The sequence below is a fragment of the Plasmopara halstedii genome (assembly GCF_900000015.1).
Source record: "Plasmopara halstedii genome assembly, contig: Scaffold_3120, whole genome shotgun sequence".
NCBI classification, from domain to species: Eukaryota; Oomycota; class Peronosporomycetes; order Peronosporales; family Peronosporaceae; genus Plasmopara; species Plasmopara halstedii.
This window is the reverse complement of record NW_020190023.1, coordinates 15331-26822: the sequence shown is the minus strand read 5'-3', so window position 1 is coordinate 26822 and position 11492 is coordinate 15331. Positions and strand designations below refer to the sequence as shown.

The 11492-nt window shown below is 45.4% G+C and overlaps 2 protein-coding genes across 2 annotated transcripts; one reads left to right on the top strand and one right to left on the bottom strand.

Annotated features, from left to right (window-relative positions):
• Positions 1–6796: 6796 nt before the first annotated feature.
• PHALS_07563 (RxLR-like protein) lies at positions 6797–8517 on the top strand (the record flags this gene model as incomplete). The annotated part of the gene is made up of 4 exons (XM_024721052.1): positions 6797–7000; positions 7067–8023; positions 8088–8237; positions 8311–8517. 4 exons carry the CDS (start codon positions 6797–6799, stop codon positions 8515–8517), a joined length of 1518 nt encoding a protein of 505 aa, XP_024586190.1.
• Positions 8518–8870: 353 nt separating this feature from the next.
• On the bottom strand, positions 8871–9289 carry PHALS_07562 (uncharacterized protein; the record flags this gene model as incomplete). Its single annotated transcript, XM_024721051.1, has 3 exons — positions 8871–9058; positions 9124–9209; positions 9270–9289. 3 exons carry the CDS (start codon positions 9287–9289, stop codon positions 8871–8873), a joined length of 294 nt encoding a protein of 97 aa, XP_024586189.1.
• Between the last annotated feature and the right edge of the window lie 2203 nt (positions 9290–11492).

Sequence of the window (11492 nt, the reverse complement as noted above, 5' to 3'; positions counted from 1 at the left end):
GAGTCGGGTTAGAGTGTAATGAATAACCCTACAGCACGTGCTTGACATGGCTTACACGACCCCTAAAAAGGAAGGACGTAATTCATCATATCTATGACCCCCGTCATCGCAGTCGTGAGAAGACGTACAGCTCTGTGAGTTGCCACTACTGGTGGCCCAGGCAGTACAAAAGGACGAGCACATATGTTCGCATGTGTGAGACTGAGACGTGACAAAGATTGAAATCTTCTCCAAATGCGGCGGCGCCGCTGATCAGCTCTCTGGTAACCTCTGGGTGTTGGCAGTCCATGAGTATGGACTTTGTGCTTGGCCTGCCTAAAGACTCGGCGGGCAACACGGGTGTCGTGGTCTTTGTCGACCGTTTGAGCAACATGGCTCATCTTGCGGCGGTGCCGGACGCCATCGACGGTGTCGGTACAGCGACGCTGTTTGTGGATCGTGTCTCCGACAACCATAACTCCCGGAGTCAATTGTCACTGACCAGACTGAGTGTCCTACGATATGATTGCGATGCGATGGTTGAAAACCAAGACATGCAGAAGGAACATACAGACGGAAGACGCAGAAGAAATGATTAAAGACCTAGTTTTATTAAATGCTAAAAACCTTCCTGTAATTGCCGTCTCTGCTGTCTTTTATATAAAGCTCCGTCCTCGGTTTATCGGGCCTTTTAAGGCCGTGGCCAAGCGGGACCTTGCGTGTATGCTCAACCTTCCGAGAAGGATGCGCACCCACCCGGTGTTTTATGTGGGCTTGACTAAGCCGTACCGAGATCCGACGCAAGTAAACGCGGAAGCTTTGGCAACGTAGCGGCGCACAAATGTACTTGGCCACCCAGTAGCTGAACCAGTAACTGGTGTTGAGCACGGAGTGCAGCGATTTCCATCTCCAGCTGTGCCAAGCACCTAATGTTCCAACAAGTGACGCATTCGTCTGCTCGAGGACTAGGAACATCTCCGACAAAGCGCGATAGTCCTCCACGTGAGGCTTTCGGTGCACTAAGTGCTCCAAGCTCTCAAGGTCTTCCGCACAGCGGTATGTGACCTCAGCATGATAATTAGCGGGGTGTCGATTGCGACAGACCTTGGCATCAAGAGCTCGACTAGAATCGAGAGTCACCGGGCGGCGATCGACCGAGTTGTCATCGTCCGCCGCCGACTCTTTTCGACGAAAATAGTGGCGTCAACTATCATGTGAAGTGCCTTGTGGGTCGACGTGTGGCGGGGTTACCTAAACTTCGAGGAGTCGAGGGGTTGAGGTGCCATTTTGGCAAGACTGTCCAGACGTCGCGGATGCATATGATCAAAGGAATCATGACGCTCCACGTTGTCGTATACCCCACGCTAATTGGGTGTAGCTGGGGAAGCCGAACAACCATGAGCTAAGCTGAAGCTATAGCCCTGAGCTGCTGTGGGCGACCACAGACCTCGCTGGAGCGTAATGGATTAATCCATACGTCGCAGGGCGACAATACGCAGGAAGTCGGCGTTGCGCCTTGAGTTTGGCAGACTCGAACTGATGATGGTTATGCGCGCGTCCACCTCCTTGTGGCTCCGCTGTAAATTATACAGAGAGGAAGGTTTTTGGTGCCGATGCACCCATCGATTAAAAGGCTCTTCGCAATCTGCATCGATTCCACCGGGGGTGAGCATCACAGGAATCATCCGCATTACGTTTACAGGAGCGCATCCTTGTTGAGCGCAAAGTCAAGCGCGGTACCTATCCATTAAAATTTCTTGACACATCAAGAAGCGAGTTCGGAGAGCGTCTCGTTGGTTAAGTTTAGTTTGTGTAGTGCCCGGGGACCCGACTACGTAGACACCCAAAGATCGAGTGATCTCGTCTTTCGCTTCAGTAGCGGAATCCGCCGAGCGGAAGCCGAATTCCACACGATGGTCAAGGACTGACCGTAGATGTGAGCGCAGGAGAGCTGCCTGAAGCAAGCAGTTAATGGCTGTGAGCACCATTAACTGCTGCTTCTGTGCCTCGTTGAGGCGATTGGTAATGATGCCACTTCTTTCAGAAGTTGAGAGGTTGGGAAACGGACACAGTGTTCAAAAGGTTCGAGCAAGCTCACGTCGCGCCGCTGGCGCACCCCGCCTTCCTCATCTTCCATCCTGGGAAGGAGTATTATTTTGACTCGTAGTCGACTTTCTCCGAATCCTCAACGAGGAATTTTGTCGCCCATGGTTAGCGCGGAGTGCGGTTGCTGAGGGCTTGGGATGCGTTTTTCTTGAAGTCGCGGCCGTACTGGCTGGAGTTGCACCGCGCGCAGGAGACAAAAATAGGGCTTTACCCGCGGGCGCTCTCGAAACCAGCGAGGCTGGGTGTTTTCGTGTCATAGACAGAGGGATCATTGAGCAGAGAATGCGTGAAGGACGTTTTGGTGTCTTAGACATGCGAGCCTCGTACGAGGCGATATTTAGATGAGATTGTGGGTATTCGCAATTTTGAAAGGGGGAGAGTTTAACGGGGTTACAAGTACCCTTTTCTACAGGGGTGGGTCACACAAGATGGTGTGACCACGCAATGGTGCGGCTACACCTTAACAAGATGCCACTACGTGGCCGGACTGCCAGTAGTAATGCAATTAAATGTGGTTTTACTATTTAATTATGAAATTCTATAGATTTAGATTTAGGCGGCTCTGCCGCAAAAATAAATAAATACAATTTTTAATAGCGGAAGAGTGTATTAGCCTTGGGTTAAGGTTTTGAGTGCTCTTGAAGGTAGTGGATTGCGATCCGCTACACTCATACTGGTTCTAGTATAGAACGTAAGCTCGGTGACCTGAGCTTAGCTTTTCTAAGCAAACAGCTTCGGCAGCCCCGCTGCTGATGTTCTGCGTGAGAATAAGCACTAATGTGCTTTCCTTCAGAAAGAGACCTTTTCCAGCGTGGGACGATTTATAGCAAGAAATGTCGCGAGATTTTGTACGCCTTGACTAGGCAGATCGGGTGCGTTCGAAGGTGCTGTTTACTCATCACGGGAAGTCGGAATTGGCGGTTAACTTCTAGGAGTTGCACAACCATATCACCACAGTGGCGTCTAACCCCCTCCCGAAAGGGACGCGTATACACTATCCAAGGAAGTTAACCGAACAGAAGCAACTCGCACCGAGACCTTCCGTGTTCATTTAAAGTTTATTGTTTTAGCGGTGGGTGTAACATTCGATGCGAAGTTAAATTTTCGTACCAAGAAGCCCGGATTAATATTAGCTTGGAAGCTCTATGGGTGTATCAATGGCGATGGAGGTCGGCCATGCTGACGAGAATGAGAAAAAATACTAGCTGCTGAGTAGCCTCGCGAAACTCAGAGATGCTTTGTCCGCGCTGATCCAAATATCTACTTCTTGCGTTCCCTTCGCCCTCAGCTGAGAGGTCCGAAGGATCGTGCTCTCACATAGGGTTGTCCGACGAACGCGTCGCTGGAAAACAGCGACTCAGTGGGCGCACGGCGGCCATGTAGAAGGTAATGTTTTGTATCTTGGAGTCATCGTGATCAATGCGACTGAGCGCTAAACAGGAACGTCTTACTTAAGGAAAAGTAGTGTTACTCCCTAGGGCTGTCAGTTGTGGGTATGAGCGTAAATTATGTAAAACCGTGAATTAGCGTTGTGCAATTACGTACAATGCGTGACCATCAAAAGTGGTTGGCAGTACTTGGAGGCACTGAAAACGTCAAATACGGATGCTATATCCGTGCGCCTCGCATTTGAAATATTTGAACGTCGTGTTAAGCATTGAACTAATATTTGACGACTTTGGCAGTGTAGAATGCTGTCGACTCTACAACCTGAAAACTCCACGAGTCACGTGATAACATTAGCAACAAAACACTGCTTTCCTGGCGGTGCTTTGGCGAGTCATGGGTTAACCTCGGCCAAAACGCGGATGCGCATTTCACGCGGGCGCGAAGCTGCAATAGCTTTTCTACAGAATATAGACTTGTTTAAAGCTGAAAACAATAGCGCTGATTGGTGCATCAAGCCGTTTGGAAGGCAGAAACGGTAGTAAGCCGAGGTCCCAGGATCGAAAGGGAAAGGATTATTGTATATTGCGAACTTCAGAATGTTTCTTCAGTGGGACAGTAAGGATCAGCTGTGATCTGCTGTCTTCTGTACCGAGTGCTAATCAACTGGGCGTGGCGAACATCCGTTAAGGTAAGGTATGTTGTGAAAAAGATTATTCACTCGTGAATGGAGTGACCGGTGTAGTCCTTGAAGTTTTAGGTGCCCCATCATTTCCCGTCGACAATAGATCAAATAGAGTTGGGAGCATTATCCACTTGATATACGTACCAGGAATTTCATGACGGTGAGATCGCCAAAATGGCGCTGAGCATATGTATGTAGACTTGCAGAGCACTAAGTGCGAGGAGTGGAGCTGTCATCATTTAGAATTTCAGAATACTTTTTATCCACTTTTTAAGAAATACCACGACGAGGTGATGAGTCATCCACCACATGGGTTAGCCCGGATAGGAGAGCGCGACATATAACTGACTTGTATCTTGCATTTTACTATTGTATCACACGGCAATGACCCTAACCAAGTGAATAGTGTGACGTCATGCTTTCTTTTTGCAAACACGAATCGGGTGATGTGAAATAGAGTCAATCGTCACACTTCCTGCGCTAAAACGCCAACGTTAATGGTGAATTGATCATGCTTATGATAAGCTATTTGCGACCACGAATCCGGCATCAAAGTCGATTGTTATATAAAGGATATACTGCCGGACAGGATTGTCGACTGCACTTTACGCAGTGTCCTCATCTGGTGAAGGGTGTAATCAATGACCAATAAAAGACAAGCGAAATATATTTCACTGCAGAAAGTACTCCGGAAGGTATGCTTTGAAAATGACACTAGACAGTTAGTTATATGCACCAGCGTTGCTCAACGTCTGATAACACAGCTTACTAGATCACATCAACGCTACGATCAAAACTGTTTCGACGATAAATTCCGATAATTGTCGTACTTATGAGCTGTATTTGAAGATGTACGTTTTGATAATCTATTCTGTCGCCGACAACCTTCTCGTTTTGGGCTGGTTCACCAAAAAAAGGACTTGCGGCAGATTTCGCAATGAAAGTTTGTGTAGCTTGGCCAGCTACTTAAATAAGTTCAGTACAAACTACGTCGACACGACGAAACCTCTGACCAATCTTTTTTGAGTAATGTTGTGGTTCATCAGAAGAGGTTGCTTTTTATATCTGTAAGAGGAGGTCTTATGCGTGCCACGATCTCGGGTTTTCCAAATTCAGATGGACGATTTCATGCCATCTGTGACCCTTCAGCCTTTGCAACATGCTATGTATAACTATAAGCAGATGCCAAAGGGAATAAACGCGTGATCGCGACTGAGTCTTGTCAGCTTGACTTGCCAAAAGGAACTAACCCATTCATACAGAGAAGTTTTTTGCAATGAAGTATGCCATCGTCAAGTTCAGAGTTCATCTTTCGGTCTAAGTTGCTTAAGATTAAACAGACGATACGTCGTTGTGCACAGCAACGTCATCACCACATTTCCCATCGTGCTTGTAGTAGAGCAAGCTACTCTTGATCCAGGTTCAGCTGCTTTTCAACGAGTTGGGCAACGTTGTAGGCTCCACGGTGGCGCTTCGAGACAATCGCATTCGATGAAAAAGGGTACAGCGTTCATAACCCATGCAGTGAAGAGGCTACGTCAGTGAGTACCCCCACTATGAGGAGCTGCTAGGCCTTAATTGAGGGCTGAGGTGCTTGGTCAGAACACGGAGATTCACTCCGACCGTTCTGCCGTACAACACCTCGGTGTCCTCATCAACAATTTGTAACAGGAATTGCCAGTCCGTGTACACACACTTTCGAAAGAAGGCTTAATAACTGACACGCCCAACTGAGTGTTGCTTGCTTTCAGCGGGCCGTTGACTTACGTAGAGGTAGGAAGGATGTAGTGAAATTTATTATTGTAGCCAGTAGGCTTTGAACCTACTTAACCTGATAAGTACTTTCATTTCTTATACAACAGAACTGAAAGGGGATATACAAATATGCAGGATGTTCAGTTGATGTGAGACACACAAAGGATGCGATCCACACAAAATGTGTCACAGAATCTGACCCATTACAGATTTTTCTTATTTCTTTGGTCGCGTAGACCGCGCTTTTATGAGGCTTATTGAGCCATTTAATTTAGTACAAGGGAGGGGTCTCTTGGGTCAGCTTTGAGGAACAGGCGCAGTAAAGAGCAGAGGATGCACTTGAGCTTCAGGCGCATTGGTTGCTCGTGGATAGGTGCGTTCAGAAGACAAGATAAGCGTGAATCTTAATGTGCCCTGACATATAACAATATCAAATACAATTCGAAACAATCGTGCGAAATTCACATCGCACTTGGTATATCGAAATATCGGTATATATGGAAACATGTGGGCAGGTCAGAAATTTAAATAGTTGTTTTATTGGGGATAGTAAATGTATGTATAGTATCAGTCGACGTAACATTTCTTCTAGATGTTTACAGATGAAACAATACACCTACTTACAGTGTAGGTTTTCGGAACCGCTTTTGGTAGGAACGCTTGATAGACGCGAACCCTTAGAGTCAAAGATATCTATCCAAAGTACCTGACAATCTCTTTGCATATATTTACAAGATTAGCGGCTTATTTGAGCATTCGCAAAATTTGAGGTCCAATTTTTTCAGAGTGCTTTAATTTTGGTCAATTTTCGTACGGGATGATTTCATGTCATAACGGAATTAGTGACACAGAACTACACATCCAACCAATCTTGAAAACAAAACGATGCTTTCAAACGGCCTGAAATCGTGCCATTGGTTAGTGCTATCGGCTATCTTACTGCTTGTCGAGACCGCACGTGCGCTTCCTGCAGACGAGCATAGTGAGTTGTCCGTTTCAAATACCGAGTCTGAGTCACCTGTAACAGTGCCTGACTTCGTTGCCACGAGCGAATGGCAGGAGCTGCTACCTGATCAAGTTGTGCCGCGGGTAAGTGATTCAGTGGTTGCAATGCGAAAACTGGTTATCGTATAATTTTGTCCAATTTCTGCGAAGGGGCTACACATTCGTTTGAACATGGAAACTGGTAAGCGTGAGGCGAAGATGGTAGAGACAGACAAAGAGTCAGAGGAACACATGCGCGCGATAGCTATCGGATCAAACGCTCAAGAAGCTACAATTTCAGTGGCGACTGATATTTCCGGAAACGTCGTGATGGGAGAAATTGCGGATGACATACACCTTGCTACCGATGAAGGGGATAAATATGATGCTTTCGAGGATTACAGTGGTAATGGAGAGTCTAACGATGGGGATCAAGACGAAGTACCACCAGCAGAGCCAAATTGGAATCACGAGAAAATGTATGAGGTTCTGCAGGCTCTTCCCGAGCCACCTAAAATTGATGGCATGGATATACATTTGGCTCACGATAAGCTGACTGCGGCGGAATTCCGCAATCAAATTGTCACTCTCTGGAAGAGGCGTCAAGCAGAGCTTAAAGTGGCCCTGGAGTCGCTTCAGGACGACGCCAAGTATCTGGGCAAGTTGTTGCAACAGCTTAACGAGGCTGAACAAAGGGGTGACACGGATAATCAGCTGTCTGTGCTGGAGGTGCTCGAATGGGAAGTGCAGGATCTCGACAAAACACACGTATTTAACTACATTGGTGGATTTGGCGTTGTAGCTAAGTATTTGAATTCAACCATCTTACCAGTTCGAGCAAGTGTCGCGTGGGTTATTGGATCCGCGGTCAAAAATTATAGAGATGGTCAGGAGTGGGCAATTGATGCCGGATGCATTCCATTGCTGATTGAATCGTTAAAACTAAAGTCTTCATCTGACAAGAAAGATGCGACAGATGTTCTTGAAGTGAAAAAGAAATCAATTTATGCACTGTCCTCCATTATACGAGCTAATGCGCGGGGACAGCGCCTATTCTTGCTCCATGATGGGCCGGGGATTCTTGCTGGAATATTTAATGATGCTTACCCTGCAAAACTTCAGTTAAAGGTAACCTTCTGCTGCAGATTAATTTGCGATTCAAAAATTACAATGTCAATTTGTCGAATTACAGGTGCTTTTTTTCGTGTACGACCTGATGGTTGAAGCCTCAGCAATGTCGCTGCATCACACCACCGGACTAGAATCCGCCTTGATTAACCTTGCTAAAACTTTTCAGTCTTTGGAGTGGTGTGAGCGATTTTCAACGACTTTTGTCACAATGGTACGACTGCCTGTGAAGCTATTCTGGACTTTCTTTTCTTAGAACCTAAATGCACCGTACTGCTCCCGAATAGGCACCGCAACTTGCTCACCGACAGGTTATAGAGCTTGTCGATGCCTTAAGGCATCAACTTCCGAAATGCCAACAAATTTACCAGGTATCAGGTGTCAAGAGCGTTGTAGGGGTGCTGTCGAAGCGCTTAACCGAAGATGCGGAGCTAGATGCAGAAGAGAAAAAAGAGTTGGCCATGCTTTTTGAAGATTTTCAAAGTCGTTTGTGAGAATTACTTCGCAATCAACTAGTGTAGTGGGGAAATATTGCTCTGAAGTCTACCTTCAAATCTAACATTAGTTTGCAATTAAGAAATTTACGTTTGTTTAAACATTATAATCATGTTTTATGATAGCCATCAGCCAGTATATTTATACAGGGAAAGAACTCCGTTGCTGTAAATCGCAGTACATATAGTTTTATTATTGGGGTGAGAGAAACGTACATATTCAGTATTAGTAATTAATCCTGTACAAAGTGTGTAACTTGGCCTTCAATTTTTTACATCGTTTGTTTTCTCTAAAAGTATTGAGACGAGCAACTAAGCCACAAAACAGCTTCTTCGCAGCAATACAGCAATTCCTAGCCCAGAGACAAGAAATGAAGAGGTACAACAAACCCGATGATAACACCTTGAAGCAATGACCAGAATTCGAACGGGTGGCAGTACGCCAGTGTGCCACCACAGAACGGATCAGAAAGACAATCTTGTCTGGAGTACCGTGCTTCAGTGGTGTTTTCCTTTGGCTGGTTTGTACAAACATTCCACGCTCATGACATACGAACACAGTTACTTGGCATCGTTTGAGTGGATTTGAACTTTACATCCACGTACTTTGCTTTGCCTTCGCCATGCTCGAATCGTTCTGCTTTGCACTTGCACGATAGTAACTTGATTGCCCATCTATATGTTCACAGCAACTTGGTGGCAATCAGCTATACTGGTAGCTCTTTCAGTCCAAGTAGCTCTTCAGCACCTACCGTTGCAGCAACGTTCTCATTCGATAGTGGCTGCTTCTTGCATTATCATGACACCATCATGCCGTTTTACTAGAATGACAGCCGCACTCAATATCATCGGATGTTCTTGTCGGATGCAAAACATTGCATCAGTGGTTGGTCGTATGTGCAACAATAGCTGCATAGCCTTGCCATCGCCTGACATGACAATCTAAGTGCCTGGCTAACAGTTTACTTAGTGCGTTTATCTGGATATCAGAAAAAGTATGAAAACGTTAATTTCCAAGGTCTTAGCTTTAGTATGTGACGATCAAAAGGATATGCTTAGCCAGTTTCGATCCGTCTTCGTTGGTACATGCGTGCGTCGTGATGCTCGGTGTACAACAAACATGACGTCGGGACGTGAGGATTTTGCGAACCACAACGAATTACTTGCTAGAGACAGTAAGCTTGTAAAACTTCGCGCTGTCTGGAAGTAGCTCAACCAGATAAATTTCAGCGAAGTCTTCTCCTCGATTCAATTCTCGAACTCCCTAAACCCTAGTAGCTCCACGTGCATTTCAACAAAGGTATTCGCGAGACCCAAATTTCTAAGCTTCAAGCCTGCCACGCTATCAAAAAGTGGAAAAATTCATATCTGATCGGTGGTCAGTCGTCAACAAATGTGCTAACTACCATGAATTCATCACTGTCACCAATAAAGTTTACTTACGGGTCCGTAATGCACAAAATAAAACCAAGCTTGACCACAAGTAACACAGGCACATATGCTGGAGGAGTCCAGCCTGCTCCAGTACGTATAAACTCTGACCATTCAAAAGCCTGACTTCTTTCGAGAATTCAGCTACCAGTGTCTTGAGCTCTCCATAAAAATAATGCAAAGTCTTGGTGACTTCCTTCAACGGAGTTGCCACTCACTTTGCGCGGACGAAGCTTGTACTTGTAGAGTCCGCGTTAGCCAATGTAAAGAGGATAGTTTATATGGGTTGTCCCTCGTATGCCGAACTGATCGCATCTTGAGTTCAAAATACTGAACAACTGCACAAATTGAATTTGAGATGCCTTCAAAAACCGCATCTGTGCATTGTTCAGGAGACCAGCGCATAATGTTACGTGACAAGTTAGCGTATTTTACATTTTACTACAATGGCTCGCTAATGGGTCGTTAGCACATTCAGTGCTTGTGCACGAATGCGCCTTGCTTTTGCACTAGGTTCATAGGAGATACCCCGGAATTACATGTACAAATAACTAAACTAAACCGCTTTGACAATGGAGTCCGTCAATTACAAGACAGCTCCACTATGAAAGGGCCAACCTGCCAGAGTATCGTATGAAGCTGATTGCATTTAACCAAGTCTTGCTTCCAATACTTCTTTATGCAGATGTGTTTGTGGTACATGCGAAGCTTTTCGCTTTCCTTGGCGGCAATTTTGACCTGTCAGCAAGTCGTACTCATCTCCACTTTCAATAAAGACAATGCTCATCCTTTAAAATCATTTTTCATTATAATTGATCACAGTTGTGTAGTGTTCCAGAAAAATCTCACACATTTTTGGCAGTGCGAAATTTGTAGGCTTCTGAGATTGTTAAATGTATGTGGAGACAACCACTAATAAACTGTCAACAAGTCATCCAACGCCTTATTTCTCCATCAATTAGGTCGTAGTCATCGAATGCTTGCAAATGTAGAGTTTCGTTAGTTCGAAACATTTTCCAGCTTGACCAGACAGGAAACGTGGTCAATGTTTTCATCGAGCCGGTTGTGCGCCAAGTCATCCGATAAGGGCTCTATTCCACGGTAGAAGTTCTGATTCAAAGGATCACGTTAGCGACATGAAAAAATCCGTGTGCTTCTACTAGAGGTGGAACCGAGAGCTCTCAAGTTAGAATATTGTCAGTTTGCTCTACATATTCTAGAGTACATACATTTAACATTAATTCTATTTTGAAAATACTTCATATATATGGAACTTCTTGATAATGAAGTTGTCTCCATTGCTTAACTTGTTATTAGTGCACCAAGGAAATCACGGACCCTCCTGTTCGAAGTTCCGTTACATTCGATTTTCTGGCACACTCAAAATGGCACCATGCGTAATGTGAACTTTGCTCAATTGTACTGTATTCTTTTTCATATTTATTTAGAATCGTACCATTTGAGTATGTAACGGGGTTACACGAATCCTAATAACAGGGGTGTGTGCATAATGTGACCACACACCCAAACAAGAAGACGGGATG